The sequence below is a fragment of the Myotis daubentonii genome, chromosome 15, assembly GCF_963259705.1.
Source record: "Myotis daubentonii chromosome 15, mMyoDau2.1, whole genome shotgun sequence".
Classification (NCBI taxonomy): Eukaryota; Metazoa; Chordata; class Mammalia; order Chiroptera; family Vespertilionidae; genus Myotis; species Myotis daubentonii.
Genome location: NC_081854.1, coordinates 10091654 through 10108807, shown reverse-complemented (window position 1 = coordinate 10108807; position 17154 = coordinate 10091654). Strand labels below are relative to the sequence as shown.

The 17154-nt window shown below is 57.8% G+C and overlaps 1 protein-coding gene across 8 annotated transcripts in view; it reads right to left on the bottom strand.

The window, feature by feature from the left end:
- Positions 1 to 1736: 1736 nt before the first annotated feature.
- The window catches only part of ZC3H4 (zinc finger CCCH-type containing 4), a 41875-nt gene continuing 26457 nt past the window's right edge, over positions 1737 to 17154 (bottom strand). For 7 of the 8 annotated variants that reach the window (XM_059666033.1, XM_059666032.1, XM_059666035.1 and 4 more), the window contains 4 exons: positions 10651 to 11015; positions 10045 to 10388; positions 6496 to 6747; positions 1737 to 5392 (listed from right to left, as the gene is read on the bottom strand). In XM_059666033.1, the coding sequence (XP_059522016.1) occupies positions 3873 to 5392; positions 6496 to 6747; positions 10045 to 10388; positions 10651 to 11015 (2481 nt within the window). In that variant the 3' untranslated portion in view covers positions 1737 to 3872. The remainder of the gene's footprint in view (positions 5393 to 6495; positions 6748 to 10044; positions 10389 to 10650; positions 11016 to 17154) is intronic. The other variant, XM_059666038.1, reaches the window with a different exon arrangement.

Genomic DNA, 17154 nt, shown 5'->3' with positions numbered 1-17154 from the left:
AAACCTGGAGCTCGCCGGTTTAGACCAGCCATCAGGGTCACGGCGAGGAGAGCTCTTTCTGGAGAAATGTTTGGGGATCCCCAATAAAGGGCAGAATGGCCTTGGCCGGTGCTGCTCAGCGGTTAGAGCGCCGGCCTGCGCAATGAAGGGTCTAGGGCACCGGTTCTCAACCTGTGGGTCGCGACCCTTTTGGGGGTCGAACGACCCTTTCACAGGGGTCGCCCAAGACCATCGGAAAACACATATAATTACATATTGTTTTTGTGATTAGTCACTATGCTTTAATTATGCTCAATTTGTAACAATGAAAAGACATCCTGCCTATCAGATATTTACATGACGATTCATAACAGCAGCAACATTACAGTGATGAAGTAGCAACGAAAATAATTTTATGGTTGGGGGTCACCACCACATGAGGAACTGTATGAAAGGGTCGCGGCATCAGGAAGGTTGAGAACCACTGGGCTAAGGTTTGATTCCTGGTGAAGGGCACGTGCCTGGGTTGCAGATCCAATCCCATCCTAGTTGGGGCGCGTGCTGGAGGCAACCAATCAGAGTGTGTCTCTCGCACATCGATATTTCTCTCTCTCCCCCCCGCCCCCCTTCCCTCTCTCCCTTCCACTCTCTCTAAAAATCAATGGAAAAAATATCCTAGGGTGAGAATTTTTAAAAAAAGGCCTCTCAAAGGTGTCCATGTCTCAATTCCCAGACCCCATGACTATGTCATTCCCACGGCAAGTGGGGCTTTGCAGATGTGACTCCAGATGTGCCGAGGGGAAGATCACCCACTCTCACCACATGGGCCGTGAGGAGCAGAGAACCTGGCCGGCTGGGTCAGAGCTGTGCTGAGGGAGGAGTCAGAGCTCTGAGGTGGAGGAAGAGGGCCCTGGCCGACGAGGGACGGAGGCCTGAGGAGCTGGAAAGGTCAGGAAGCACCATCTCTGTCCTCCCAGAGAGGAGCGCAGCCCCGGGAACAGTTTGATTTTAGCCCAGGGAGACCCGTCACACGTGCGACCTCCAGGATGGCAACGCATGTGAGTGTCAAGCCACTGTTTGTCTAATTTGTACAGCAGCTGTGGAAAGCTGATAGGCCCGTTGAGACACAGAAACCAAAGTATGTCCAGAGGAGATATGGCTCAGTCCCGCTCGCCCTCAGCCCCCGCAGTGGCGTCCTCAGATAAGGCCCGGCTGACGGGGTGGTGTCTGAGTGGGTTTGGGTCGCTGAGAGCCGCTTCCTGAGCCACAGATGGCCCTATCTAGCTGTGTCCTCTCAGGGCAGGCGGGCTGAGGACACGGCCAAGACAGCTCTGTGAGTCTCTAAGGGCACCAATCCCATCCACGAGGGCCCCATCCTCCTCTCACCTCCTAACACCTGGAGCCCAGGTTGCAGCATACTAATTTTGAGGGGGACACAGACGCTCTGTCTATAGTAGTTAGGGCTCCAGTTTCTTCTCATCCCTAGAAGCCTGGCTGTCCCAGGGGTGGTGTGCAGGCGGGACCGGGCCTGTGTATCGCTGTGTACCGAGACTGGCCCAAAGCGGGAGCAAGGGACCTGGGATGAAGTCACTCAGGTGTCTGGAGGCACCATTCCCACGGTGTTATCACGCACGTCTCGCTGGGGCGGCACCAGGAACACAGATGCAGGCTCACCCCCACCCTGAGACTATCTCCCATCCTCCTGGTTAGTCCCAGACACAGCATGGCAGGAGCAGGAGGGACACGAGACCGCAGACTTTTTAAAATAACTGCATCCTTTAATGGCAGTAATACAATTATTGGATTAAGAGACCACAGGAGAAAGGGCAGGTGACGTTTCTGGAAGACAGATAGAGAGTACAAAAAGGGGGTGGCATAGAGGCATGCGACGATCATTGTAAAAATACAGTACGTTATATACATATTTGCACCATCAACTTTCTGAAATAGTATTTACACTTTTGTTACAATCCTGGTTAGAGAACAAATTTTTTTTTAAAAGCTTGGCCTGATGGCAAATGAAAATTTGGGGTAAATTCATAGTCCCATGAGGCTCTGAGGCTGAATATCCAAGGAGGGCTCCAGCTTCTAATTCATCCACAAATTTGTTTTAAAAAATTATTTAATTTGCTTTTACAAAAGAAAATCCTCAGAGGAGGAAACAAACCTGCAGCCGCACTGTGTCTTCTTACTCATTGTACAAACACCACGGCTGCAGCCCTCTCTCCGCTCAAGGCCAACACTGGCGGCCGAAGGGAAATATCACTCATGTTTAAAAAAACGAACAAAAAGACAAAGACAAACCAAACCAGCCTGATCACGGCGCACTGACCCGCGGGGCTGCCTCTGGCCTTCGCTTCTGGCCCCAAACACAACTCTTTTTTTCCGGGGAGCGGGGTTTGGTAGAGCAGCCTTGTTCACCTCCCACCCCACGGTGCGGGGAGGGGGATCCCTTTGGCTGGGTCACCAGGCTTCCTCATTATTAGCAAGGGAGGGACAGGGGCCTTAAGCGAGGTGGCTGAGGCGGTGGGACGAGGAGGCAGAAGCCGGCAAGGACGAACACAGGCGGGAGGGGCCCCTGCGGCACAGGCCTCGCCCAGCTTCCCCAGGCCGTGTCCATGGGGGCTCGTCTGGAGCTGTGGACAGGGCTGGGCCGCAGCCAGGTGCTGGGAGAAGCCAGTGCAGACGTCTGTTCCCTTCCCGGCTCAGCTCATCAGGGGAGCAGGACGCAGGTCTCGGGTTCCACACCTACCGGCAGGGGGGGTCCTGATGCCTCTCCCCCGGGAAGCCCAGCAGCCCCCCCTGCCATGGCTACTCCCCAGCCTGCCCTCAGGCCCTTTGTAGGGGAGTGCCCACCAACCCCACACCCACACGCCTCTGAACTGGTGCACCTGTCGCTTAGAAGAAACCCACACACAGAGACCACGGGCCCCACAGATACGGCGCAAAGAGGGGCAGAGGGAGCAGAGACAGAAGCACTGCCCAGACCACCCAGGCCTCCCCCTCAGGGCCTGGTGGCGGCCATGCCACGGATCCTTGAGCCGTCCCCAGGGGCACCAGGGCCAGCGCTGGCACTCTGGCTTCTGAGGAGCAGGACAGCCCCTGGCACGAGGGGAGAAGGGCATGGCCGACAGGACAGGACAGGAGGGGCTAATACTGACGGAAAACACCATCTGCAGCGCTGCCTGTGGAAGCAGCACGGGGCCCTGCCCCAGCCTCTCACCCTGGCGTCTGCGGTCGAGGGCCTGAGGTGCGGGCTCAGGGTGAACTCTGGGCTGAGGCTGGCGAGGGACCAGGCGTGAATCCAGAGGCGATGCGATGCGGCAGGAAGGGGTTCTGTCTCTTCCAGGGAGGCTCCCAGGGCTCTTTTCCTTTCCTGGATAATCTTTCGCCCCCCACTGGCCCCTAAGCGGGTCCTGCCTCGGTCCCGGCTACATCTCGCCTCCTCATGCAACACGTGAGCAGTGCTCAGGGCCTTATCAACACCTTTGTCCTGCAAGGAGGGGGGGAGGGCCAAGCTGTGTTCAGAAAACCCCCTGGACCCCCAGTCTTCAAGGAGTCCCTGAAAATTGGGCCGGCCAGGCAGAGCACCAGCTGGTGACTTGCAAACTGTTCATGTGCACAAGTAGGTTTTCTTGGTGGGAGCCCGGAGCCCTGCAGCGCTGACGAGAACTGAAGATGGTTATATACAATTTATATGTTTTAAAAAGGAAGTATTACTTAAAAAAGGGGGGGAGCAAGAGCGAGAAAGAGCATAGAGCAAAAGAAAAAGAAGGAAAAGTAAAGAAAGAATACCCAGGCGCCCCCTCCCCCCAAGTTCCCAACTCTGGATGCTGCACTTAAATATTGCCCTAGGAAGGGTGGGTGTAGGGACAGCTCCGCCCGACCTCACACTACTGGCAAAAGGGGGAGGCGGTGGGGTCAAAGCCTTTAAAAACATCCTTCAGGGACCCCGCGTCCTGCTCGCCCTCTCGGGCGGGGCTGTTGCCAGCGAACGGGCTACTGGAGCCCGTCTTCGGCGCCTGCTTCACGGTCCCGAAGAGGGTGGGCACTGGCAGGTTGTGCACGCCGGGCTGGGGCTGGGGTGGCGCGCCCTCTGGAGGGGGGGTGCCGGCGGCGGGGGCGGCAGCAGCCTTGGGCCGGGGCCGGTTGTAGCTGTTGTATCGGTCCGTGGCTGTGCTGGAGCCCCCGTCCGCACCGGCCTTCCCTGGTTCGGGCTGTTCCAGGGCAGACTTCCGGACAAACGGGGGCTCCTTGGCCTTGGCCGCCGAGCTCTTGCCGTTGCCCTCGGCGCCCTTGGGCTGGGCAGCCCCGTCGGCAGCAGGCTCTGCAGCTTTACCACCTGCATTGGGAGTCCTGGGGTCGTAGAGGCTGATGCCGCTCAGCACGCTGCTCTGCCCGCTCCCGCTGCCCTGGCCCAGCCCACCAGCCGCCAGCACGCGGGGGTCATAGGGGGCGGTGGCCGGGGGAGAGGACTCCCCACTGGGGCTGGCGGCTGGAGGGGGCGCTTCGGCAGAGCCAGGCTTGGCGGCGCGGGAGGGGGCGGCAGAGTCTGCTGGTTTCTGCAGCCGAGGGTCAGCGGGCGCCTTCCGCACCCGGGGGTCGCTGGGCTTGTCGCTGGGGCCGGGGGCAGCAGAGGGGCCAGTGGCACTGACAGTCTTGAGGATTCGAGAGAGGAGCTCGAAGTCAGGCAGGCTGGAGCCGGATGAGCCGGGGTCCGTGGAGGTGCCTGAGCGCTGTCGGGGGTTGGAGGGACCCACAGTGGAGGCCCGATGCAGCCTGGGGTCCAGGGCAGGCATGGCCTGCAAGGCCGCAGGGACGGGGGGCACGATATCCTGCTTGGGGACGGGCAGGGGGATCAGGTCCTCGGGGTTCCACAGCACGGTGCGGGCGAAGCTCGGCTTGCTCAGGGTCACATCCTTCTTGATGTGGCTGAACTGCTGCAGCTGCGACCGCGGGTCCCGCAGCGGGTGCCCGGGGAGGGGGTCCAGGGGAATGTTCACGGCCTTCTCCCGCAGGGCCCGCTCCCCTTCCTCCTCTTCTGCAGGGGGTGGCCCAGACCCCTTGGAGCCGCTGGGGCCCGCGGGGCTGGAATGAAGGCCGCCTTCGGGCTTAGGGGCAGGCAGGGAGCGAGCCAGCCGAGGGTCGGAGGGCCCCGTGTCGCCGGGGCCTGACCCGCTGGAGGCCTCAGTGTGGCGGGTGAGCCTGGGGTCCCGGCTGAGGCGGGGGTCAGCCAGCCGGCCTCCTGTGGGGTGTCCCTTCTGGAGGCGGGGATCCCCCAGCCCACTGCTGCTCAGCTCCCCGACAGAAGCCGGGGGTCGGTTGGACGTCTGCTGCCTGAGGGTCTTAAGGATGGAGGTGACGCTGCTCCCACCGTCGTCCTCGTCACTTGAGTACCAGTTCCCAGTGTCACCTGAGAAAGAGCAGAGGAGCAGGGAGGGGGTGAGTGGCCACCACATCCACCCTCTCGGACCCCCGGCAGCCCGCTGGGTGAACACCTCTGCCTCTTACCTCTCAGAACCTCACCTCTCCTCCCTCAAGAACCCCGTCCCCTGCCACGAACAGCCCGTGAGCTCAGGCCAGTGAGGTGCTGACCCTGGAGGCCGCTGGCTGACATTTCTGCACCTTCCTCGTGCGCGGGCTCTGAGCTAAACGCTTTGTCTTATTGATTCTCACAAACACCCGGGAAGCAGTGTTACTGGCCCATTTGACAGATGAGAAAAGGGAGGTGTGAACTGTGCCCTGAGATGGGGGCAGAGCTCAGACTGAGCTCAGGCTCCAAGCCTAGGGTGCCATCACCCCCTGGGCAGGCTCAGGCTCCACTGACTCAGCTCCCACTATGCCTGGGGCTCACAGACACTTTCCCCCAGGCCCCCAAGATTACCACATCCCAGGGAAGGGCAGCCACAGGCTAAGAGGCGAGGCCAGGTGGGCAGACACGGACACTAGCCCCAGTCCAACCTCCTAAGCAGATAAAACTGGAGCCACCAGAGGAGGGCGCTGCCCCCTCATCCCACGGTCCCCACTTGCTCCCGGGCTCTGGTCATGGCCACCTAAACACAATCTGTCCTCCCCATTTCACCCTGGGGCTGCCACCAGCTCACTGCACAGCCCCATGTAACTTGGCAGCTGTGTGACTGATCATTACTGGTTATGTCGACCAGCTCTCATCTGCTGGCTTCCTGAGAACGAGGGGCATCTTCCTACAGCCTCCTGGGTAACGGTGCAGGGGGTAAATCGAGCCAGCTCCTGTCTCCTCTAGGGACCAGACCACCTCCCTCCTTGATGGGATCAGGTCTCTCCCGACCCCCAAGGCACAGAGGGCAGCCCTGACTTCCGATTTCCTGAGGGACATGCATCAGCCCGAGCCTGGTTCCCAGCCTGAGGCAGGGTCGTCCCTGGCCACAGGCTCCCTTTCAGTGCAAAACCCCATCTAGGTGTTCCCCGTCTTTCCCCTGCACGGTGCCCGGGGCCTGCGCCCTCAGGGAAAGCCCTGCCCCTGGGGAGGACACATGCCTTCCTCATTCTCCCGGTCCTGCTTGCTGCTCTCAGCCAGCCTCCTCGCTCTCTCCTCCTCCTCCTGCTGCTTCTGCTGGATCCTCAGGTACAGGGCCCTCTGGGCTGAGGGCAGGAAGTCGGGGACACCGGCGCCCGGCTTCGGCCGGCCTGCGGGCCCTCCCTCAGAGAAGCTGTCGGGCTCCAGAGGGTGCTCGGGGAAGAGGTGCTCCCCAGGCTCCCCCGGCAGCTCTTCGTAGTGCCCGTAGTCCTCTGTGGCGGGAAGAACCGAGGGTTCGTGTCGGGAAGGGCCTGGAGATGGCAACTCCAACCCACCCATGCCCTCAACTGAGACCTCCCCTGATGGCGATGGCGATGGGTGAGATGTGCAGCCCGTCCCTTCCTACCATCCCAGGGCGTTCCCACAGAAAGCCCACAGCGAGGACCGCAGCAGCCAACCTAGCATGCAGCCAGGGTGACCATGGGGTTCACAGTGAGGTTTGGTGACATGGCAAACGCTCACGACGTGAGAACAGGACGGAACGTCATACGGATGTTTGCAAAATGCAAAGAAAAGGCTCTAGAAAGACAGACAGGAAACAGTCTCTTAGAAATGAGATTCCGGAGACGGGCTAAGAGGTCTCTTCACTTTCACTCCACACGCTCTGACCTGCGTGTTTATTTGCCACGAGCACTAGTTTTAGGGTTTGTTTGTAATAATCAATAAAGAAGAACACGATCACATTGGGAGGTCAAAACATGAGCGTAACAAGGGAACGAGGGTCGTAAAGGAAAGAAGGGAAATAGACCAAACGGTGCTGAGTGAAGTAAGCCTGTCAGAGAGACAACCGTCACGTGACCTCACTTATGCGTGGAATCGAATGAACAAAACACACCGACGAACAAAACAGGTCCAGAGACAGGAAGCACGGGACAGACTGACGGATCTCAGAAGGAAGTGGGAAGGGGTTACAGGAGAGATTAACCACAGAACATACACACTCATGTGCACAGCCCATGGACACAGACAACAGTGGGGTGAAGGCCTTGGGGTGGGACAGCGGCTGGGTGGAGGGGGACAAAGGGGGGGAAATGGGGGACATCTATAATACTCTCAACAATAAAAAACAAAACAATATGTTGCTATGGACACCTGTCAACCCAGAAGCTCCTGCTGCTTCCTCTTCCTGCACTCCATGAACATGGGTGAGCTGCTGCATTTAAGGAGGGGGCGCTCACGGTGGGCTGGGGAGGATACACCTGGAGGCTGTGTGTGTGTGTGTGTGTGTGTGTGTGTAATTCTCTCAGAGATGGAGAAATTCCAGTGAGCGCTGCCCACAGAATGTTGTACCATGATGAACATGCCATACACCCGCCACTGTCCTCATGGGGCTAGTGAGCAACTGAAGTGGGGCCAATAAGAGAGTGGAGCTGTAATTTAATTTTATATACAGAACAATTTCATGTATGTGGAGAAAGCAAAAGGCCACCTTGTTCTGGCCACTGAACTCTGTCACATGTGAACTTGATCGGCAAGCCTGACCTGTGCCACACCCTGGCTCGGGGCGGGGACACCTGGGCACTCGGTGAGCAGTCCCAGTGCCCCCGCTTGGAGTTTTCACCAACAGTGATTCACTGCCCGGCCGGCGAGGCACAGGTCAACAGATGAACCAGGAGGTCACGGTTCAATACCTGGTCAGGGCACATGCCTGGGTTTCAGGCTCAACCCCCAGAAGGGGGTGTGCAGGAGGGAGCTGAGCAATGATTCTCTCTCATCATTGATGCTTCTCTCTCTCCCTCCTACTTCCTCTCTGAAATTAATAAAAAATATATATTTTTAAAAAGATGGTTGTGCACCTGTGAATACAGTAAGGACTCACTTAATGTTGTCGATAGGTTCTACAACAAACCATTTCACCAGAGCTAATGGATACAAACAAGAGCTCAGTTCCCAGGGCCCCTCCTCAGCGCTCTAACCGAAGGCCGTGGAGCGCACGTCACTGGAGGACCTGCCGTGCCGTGAAGCACCGAGCAGCACTCTCTGTAGGACTTCCTGGCAGTTCCTCTCTGTGCTGGTCACAGCTGACAGACTTGCTTTTCTCCTGCCCTGACCTCTGGCCCTACAGTTTATATGCATGTTTACAGGTGGCGGGGGTTGTGGGAACAGCACCTCTCAAGCAACCTGTTTTTCTCACTTGAGAACCTGTCACATCTTTCTAAAGCCCCTGCTCCTCACCCCAAACACCTGCTCTCGCCGCTTCGAACACCATCTGGACACCAATGACACTCACATCGACCTCCAGCCTGTCCAACATGTCTGAGGCGTGGCTGTCAAATGGGCACCTCATCCTTAGTGCTGCCCCACCCACCTCAGCTCTCCAGCAGGGCTTCCTGGTCAGGGCGGCGTCAGCACCCATGGAGGCTGCCCCCTGGCCAGCACCCCACCCACGCCTGTCCATCTTGTAACGCATATATGAGGGGTCATGCTGGCCCATGGCATCGTCTCCAAACTGAGAAGCCAAGCCCTGCTGCTCCCTGCTACCTCCAGCTGCCGCCTGGCTCGCCTCTGCCCAGGAGGATCCCACGCCCGCCCTACCACCCACTGCCCTCTCTCCTCTGCTTGTCCCTGTCACTCTTCCAATGAGGTCACCTCGCCAGGGTGACAGCGTTCCTACTGCGCTGGGACTCCTCTCCCTTGTCCTCCCTTTCCAAAGCACTCGCTGCTTTTGCTTTTCTCAAGCGAGCTGACCGGCTGGGGCCTCTGCCCTGGCTGTGCCTCCCGCGTGGGCTGTGCGCCCTGTAGCTGCTGCCGCCTCCCTTCCTGTCCCAGCTCACTCCCAGTTACTCCTCAGAGGCCTCTGCCCACTGACCTCACCGTGTCCAGACCCTCCTGGCCCACCGCCCACCGCCACTCTCCCCGGCACCATTACTTCCAGCCACAATCAATGCCAAAACGAGCTTGTGACCTTATGTACACATGTCCTGCCGTTTCCCTCCGCTCCAGTGAAGCTAAGGCCAGGACCGGGGCTGTCTCGCTGGCTCTGACCCCAGGACTGGAGCAGCCGCGCAGGCCGCAGTGGGCACCCCCCTTCCTGCTGAAGGCTGCGCACTACCCCCGATGGCCACGCGGCTGTCACTGCCAATGTGTGTTGTTATTTTAATAGGATGGAAGGAGAAGGAAGGAGACGGTCAGATGCGGGGACAGAACAAGCAGAACCACGAGGCTGACGCTGGCGGCCCTGACCCAAGAAGCGCCTGGAGGGAGGCTGTCTGGTGAGGCCACCTCAGCCCCTCAGCCCGCCCCTCCCACCCCTGCCCCTCGATGTTCCCGTGCGCCCGGTTCCAGGAGCACCAAGCAAAATGTCCGGGGCTAAACTGCAGCGATAATAACCCTAACACTCCTTCAGCCTCCCAGGGTAGTGACGCTCACGAAAAACACTCAACCACTCACGGGACAGAGATGGAGTTGGATTCATGCTCTCAAAGGCTGGGAGAAGAGAGATCGAATTTTCCTCACTGTGTTCCCCGGTGTAAGCCCAGCAACCCCACCGGGCCCACGGCCCTGCCTACCTGCGTCCCCCATGAGTCCCGGCTCCATCTCCATGCCTTCCTGCTGCTGGTAAAAGTTCTCATAGAAGTTCTGGGCTGGTGGGATGGGGGGCATCATTCCAGAATGCGGGGAGTCTCCAGGGCCATAAGGCATCATTGGGGGGCCACCAGGTCCCATGGGCGGGCCAGGGTTCATGCCAGGGCCCATCGGCATGTCGGGGTGCATGTCGGGGTGCATGTCGGGATGCATGTCCGGGTGCATGTCGGGGTGCATGTCGGGATGCATTGGGCCCCCCATTGGCCCCGGGGGTCCCATATTGGGCCCAGGGCCCATCGGCCCGGGGGGTCCTCCAGGTCCAGGGAACCTAGGAGAAGGAGGAAATGGTGTCTATGAGAGGGGTGCGGAGAAGGGGTGGGGGGGTCACACCCCTGAGGAGATGTGGAGGCCTCCACATGGTGCGCAGTGGATGGCTCTAGACCAGGGTTGCCAACTGGTGATCCGTGGACCACTGGTGGTCCGTGAGGTCCGAAAGGTTGGCGACCACTGCTCGAGACCAGGCCTCCAATCGTTTTTGGAGGCAGCAAGCTGCCCTGACCAGGCTCACAGTGACAGGTCCCGGCACTCACCTCACACCCAGCTTCTCAGCCAGCTGTCCTGTGGGCCGTACCACGATCTCAAACAAGGAGGGGATCTTCTTGTTGTACATGTCCTGCTGCTGCTGCAGCTGCTGGGGGGACAGCGGCTCGTGCACTGGCATGGGCATCTGCGGGGGTCCGGGGGGCGGAGGAGGAGGTGGGGGTGGGGGCGGGGGGCCGCCCTGCATGGGCCTGCCGTTGGGAGAGGTGGGGGCAGGGGGGCCGGGGGGCCGAGGCGGAGTGGGCAGGAGGCCCACCCCGGGGGGTGGTTTGGGCAGGGGGTTGATGCCCTGCTTCTTCAGTTCCTCAACTTCCTTCTCGTCCTCGGCGCCCGCTTCCGCATCGTCAGCCAACATCTGCGGGTGGAAGGATAAAAGGGGGTGCAGTCAGGACAGGAGTCGGGTGCAGGGACCCCTCCAGGGTTGAGAGCTAGATTTACGGAGGAACACTGAATCCCAGGGACCCTGAGGAAGCCTTACAGCGTAAGGCCAATGACCACGAAGTCTCTAGCACATAAACCACCCCCTCACCACTGCTGGTCCCCTGTGACCAGTGGGCAGGGGAGCCACGCCTGTCCCGCAGCAAAATACAGTACAACACGTGCAAGTCCACCCGTTTAAAGTGTACATTTCAGTGGCATTAAGTACCTTCATGAAGTTGTCCATCCATCAGCTGTCTAGTCCTAGAACTTTCCATCACCCAAAAGAAGCCCCTTACCCACAGCAGTCACTCCCCACTCCCCTCCTCCCCAGTCCGTGGCACCCACTAATCTGCTTTCTGTCTCTAGAGATTTCCTGATTCTGGACATTTTACAGAAATGAAATCCTATAACACGGGATCTGTTGTGACTGGCTTCTTCCACTCAGCGTGAGTTTTCAGCCCGTGGGCAGCGTGAGTCATGTATACGGCTGGCTGACAGGCCACCATCCTATTTGGATTTTAAAAGCCTCTCACCGCACTTGCCATCAAACCCCCACGGGGCCTGGCGGCAAGACTGGGTGCTGGGGAAGAAACTTCATTTCCTTCCCTGTGCCCCCGGCTCAACCCCAGCGCCCGGCCCCGGGGCAGTCTGCTGACAGCCAAGCTGCCCCGCGGGCCGCCCTGGACCAGGCCCCTCCCCGGGCATCTGCGTTTCCCTCTATTCCCGCGTGGCCCCATGTCCCCATGGACGGTCTTATTAAAGGTCAACAGTGACTGTCCAGGTCCCTGCATTCACTCTGGCACATCACTAGCTCCCTTCCAAGCGCTGCCCAGCTCGGCAAGATCACGTTTTACTGCATCCTGTGTATTCCTGGCTCGGCACAGACTGTCAGCTCCATGAAGGCAGGACTGTTCTACGCCCTGAGGGACCCAGGGCCTGGCAGAGGCCTGACGGGCAGACAAACAATGTCAGAGTCTGGATTTGAGCAGCATGCCCCCCAGTGAGGGTCCTGTGCAGCAGGACAGCAGGCCTGACCGCTCTCCCTGGCAGGCCTCGCAGTGCTGGCCTTCGGCTGGTGTCTGGGAACCTGACGGGTAAGAGGGCTCCCTGCGCCTGACCTCCCTGTGCTTCCTGCCGGACACCCCCTTCCCTCTGCGAGTCCAGAATCTGGCACATGCCAGGCAGAGGCTGCATGCATGACCAGCCCCCAATAAAGACCCTGCACACGGAGCCCTAATGTGCCTCCACCCAGGGATGCGGGACCCCTTGGCAGGTGCCAGGCAGTTCTTGGCCTTTCTCTCCCCTCACCATCAACAACGGTATCTGGGCCCTTGGCTTCAAGGGGGATGGAAAACTGATCAGTAGAAAACATTTGTTCCTTCAAGTCCTGCTACTCAAGGTGTGGCCTGTGTGTGGACCAGCAGCACAGGGGACCCACTGAATCAGAGCCACACGTTAACACGGGCCCTGCAGTGTGGGACACACTGCCCACGACTAGCCATGCTGGGGAGCGCCCAGGACCGTGGCGGCCGGGGCCTGTCCGCTTCACTGCCCCCCGTTCTGCTCACTTCCCTTCCTCCCAACGAGTGGCCCCTTTCAGTTCCTCCACCGAGAGTGCAACCGTTGCTCGTGCTGTGTCCCCTGCCTGCCCCTCACCGAGGGCTGGCAAGTGTCACCTCCCCTGGCCTCCTGGGTGTCAGCCGCGGGAGGGCCTCTGGGCTCCCTGCACATTGTATCCAATGCCCGATCCTGCCCCTCATCACGGTCTCCCCAGTGCCCAGGGCAGCGCCTGCAGCAAGTAGGCACTGCCACACGTTAGGTGGGTGATCAAGGAAAACACATCATGGGAGCAGCGGGGGAGGCAGGGTGCAGGTGTAATAGAGTTAAGGCTTTGCCTGGACAACCTTGCAGTTTGGTGTTGCTCTCTGATGGGTCTTGCCTGCCTGCACACCACCTTCCTGCCCTGGCCCTGGGGCCCTGCGGTTACCGCCACTCTCTGGTCTGAGCCACAGGTACCGTCTCCACCCGGTCATACCTGATGCACAAGCTCCGCCTCCCCAGCCCAGCAAGGATCTGGGGTACTACCCCTGACTCCCACCTTTTCTTATCCGCACTCCGAAATACTGGAGCTGCTGCCGGCCCTCCTGAGTGGCTCACCTGCTCATCTCACCCTGGGGCCTCACTGTCTCTGACCAGCACTCTGCCCCAGCCTCCTGTCTAGTCGCCCCACCATTCTCTGCACATGAGCACAACAGCATTCAGGCACAAAGATGGCCGTGCCCCTGTACCGCCCGATCCTTTCAATGGCAACTCAACGTCCTCAGGTTAGAGACAAAATTTAACAAGGTCGCACCTCACCAAACAGGAACACACTTGACCACACCTCCTTCATGAAGGTGCCACACTCCCTTTGCCTCTCAGGTCCCACCCAGAATGCCCCATTCACTCCCTCCTGGTCACACCACCTCCCCCACCTAATGCCCGACCTTCCTTTGGGTCCCCTCCTGACATCAGCCTCCTGAGGAGCCTCCACCGCCCCAGGTTAGGTGTGCCCGTGGTGAACACACTGCCTTTCTCGTAGGTACCACTCAGCACATGAACACTGGCCGACGTCCGCTTCTCCGTCAGACCGCCTGCCGTGGGACCGCCTGCCGTGGGACCACCTGCCGTGGGACCGCCTGCCCTGGGACCGCCTGGCGTGGGACCGCCTGCCCTGGGACCGCCTGCCCTGGGACCGCCTGCCATGGGACCGCCTGCCCTGGGACCGCCTGCCGTGGGACCGCCTGCCCTGGGACCGCCCGCCGTGGGACCGCCTGCCCTGGGACCGCAGCTGTGGTGATCTTTTCCCTGCCATTTGCCAGCACTGAGCACAGCGCTCAGCACACAGTGGGCACTCAATAAACTCACGGTTAACAGAGCAAACGGAAGCTCTCACCACAAGACACCTCGGCACGGCAGCACTGCTAAGCGCTCACCCTTGGGCCTGCCTGCACGCAGCACTCAGCTCCTCAGCCTGCCCTGCCGTCGGGGCTTCCGTCTCCCATCCTGCTTGGTGGGAACCGTGCCTCGCACGCAGCCTATCGGCCGCTGGGGAGCCCTGCTCCCGTGCCAGGACTTAGCCTCTCCCACCCTTCTAGTTCAGGCCCCACAATATCCTGATAAAGACTCCTCTCTGGACACAGACCAGCCCTCTGCTGTGCCCATTTACGGGATCCCACCCTGGGTCTCGAGTGCTGCCTCAAAAGCTGGAGCTGCCCCGCCCCGGTGGCTCAGTTGTTTGGAATATCGTCCCAAATCCAAAAGGTTTCGGGTTCGAGTCTCAGTTAGGACACATACCTAGGTTGCAGGTTTGATCTCCAGTCAGGGCATATATGGGAGGCAACTGATCAATGTTTTTTTTCTCCCTCCCCCCGCCCCCCAACCTCTGGCTGTGGAGGGGCCGCTCCGTCAGTAAGGACAAGGGCTCCCGGGACCCTCTCAACGGATGAAACCACCAGGGCCTGGCTGGGTCCCACACCTCCCCTACCAAGACTGATTCAGAGCGATCCCAGGGGTTTCCAAAAGTCAAAAGCATCCTCAGCAGAAAGGACTGACACACCTGCGGACACACAGAGGCACATGGGCCAAGGTCTGTCAGGACCAAGAAGTAAACTCACATCTGTTGGTTAAAAAATGTTTGCCCCAAACTGGAAACAACCCAAATGTTCTTCAGCTGATGGCGGATAAAAACTGAATCATCCACACAACGGAGCAGCGCTCAGCAGCAATCTGTAACCAGCTACCACTGTATTCGTGACGCGGTGGATCAGCCTCACACGGATTATGCCCATTAAAGAAGCTACAGTCAAAAGGCTGTGTGAACACATAAAAGCTACATAGTGTAAATCTACTTATATGACATTCTTGCAAAGTCGAACTACAGGGATGGAAAACAGATCAGTGGGAGCCAGGGGCTGAGACTGGGGAGGCGATGACTACAAGGGGCAACAGCAGAGTTTGGAGTGATGGACTGAATTTCTTCCACCTAAATTTCTGGGTGGCTCTATCTTTGTCAAAACTCATGGATATAAACTAAAATGAGAACAAGTGATAAAGCAAGTGGGGCAAAAAATATTGAACAGGTGAATCTGGCAGAGGGAATTCTTTGTATTATTCTTGCCAAATATTCCCACATAAAAGTCATTGCCAACCCCAAAGGCAGGCATGCTTCCAAACGAGAGTGGACAGCGAAATCAGTGTCTGGACAGACAGAAGTGTCACTGAGAAATGGGAAAATAAAGCAGGACAAGAGCACAGACATTTCAGGATGTTGGGGGGGCGGCGGCGAGGTCCCGGTCATGAGAGGCATCACAGCTCGGACCCCAGGCCCAGCCCGGAGGACCAGCTGCAGCCCCGTCTGGGCAGGAGGGCGATGGCTGACCCCACGCCTTTGGCAGGGTCAGTCTAGGCCCATCCTAAGGCATGTTGCACGTTTTACTTCCTGGCCACACAAATTCAACTCTAGAACGGTTTTTCCAGGTCCTGCACTCATTTTTAACCCACTGAGACTTAGCCTTATATAGGGGATGTTATCAATGCTTTCAAAATGTTTGTGGGAGCTCACATGGGACCCCTTGTTTTCTTGGGTTTTTATTAGGGTATCTAGAGCTTTGCTGTCCGATATGGGGGTCACTGGCCTTGTGTGACTATTGAGTACTTGAAATGTGGCCGTAAGTACCAGATTCTGTAGACACTGCAGTCTCCCCAAAATCTTACTTTTTCCCATCACTTATTACTTGCCAAAATGGTTATTTTGAACATGGATACACTGAGCTAAGACATGTTGTAAAAGTTAAATTCACCTGTTTTTTACTTTTCTAATATGGCTACTAGAAAATTTAAAATTAAGTATGTGTAGTCTGACCCTGCTCTCTGGTTAGAGCGTCAGCCCTCGCACCAAAGGGTTGAGGGTTCGATTCTGGGTCAGGGGCACGTACCTGGGTTGTAGAGTTCGGTCCTGGCCCTGATCGGGGCATGTGTGGGAGTCATGTCTCTCTCACATTAATGTTTCTCTGCCATCCCCCCTGCTGTCCCTCCCTCCCTTCTAATCTCTCTAAAAATCAATGGACAATGTGTAGCCTGTGATTTACAAGACTGGCCAATTTATAGTCATTCTTTATATTTCTCTGCCCACATCATATAAATTGTGCAATTATCAGTAAAACCTTCATACTAAAACTGCTGCAGAACATGTAGGTAGATAATTAAAAAAGGAAAAATGAGACACGTGGCTTGGACAGGCTTCCTATTGGACAGCACCGGTCCAGAGCACAAACTCTGAACCTCCAGCAGGGGGCAGTCCTCGGTCAGATATTGTTCAAATGAGGCATGAAGTCACCATGTCTTCCCACTACTTTCCCCGTGAAAAACTCACAGACTCTAGATCTAGATGACAAAGCCTAGTCCTAGGTTATTAGGCTCCACAAAGGGCCTGGCCAAATAGGACCTTTCTCCAACTCTTCCCACGCCTCTGCCAATGAGGAGCGGCGTTCTCTTGCTTTGCCTGTGCACGGCTTCCCCTCAACTCCTCAGGGTGCCAGCAGCCATTTAAACTGGGCAGCCATCCCAGGATGGCTGATGAGCACGACCCTTGCCATTCTTAAAAGAAATAGCCAACTCCTCAAGCCATCTGAGAACTAGAAGGCAGGAGAGCCTTCCTTTCAAAGGCTACATTCTCCTGCTCCTCCCTCGGATGCATCAGGAAACCAAGGACAGGGCCTTGGGACTCCCCAAGTCCTAATGACGCCTCAGGGACAAGACGATGCTAGGATGAGTTTCAAATGTCACCTGATGACTCAAAAAGCCCTGACACCTCACCCGAGGGAAGAAGTCTCCAACAAGCCCGAACCTCTAATTTCCCTGTTTTTTTTACTGCTTAATAGAATCCTTAAAAATTGTAAGTAAACATTTGACATTTCCATAAAAATATAACCATCCCAAGTCTCCTCTCCTCGCTGTGTGCCATGACTCTCTCTAAAGGACAAGGAAGAGATCGCGAGGTATGTTCGGAGACACACCGGGCAACGCTCCTTTCA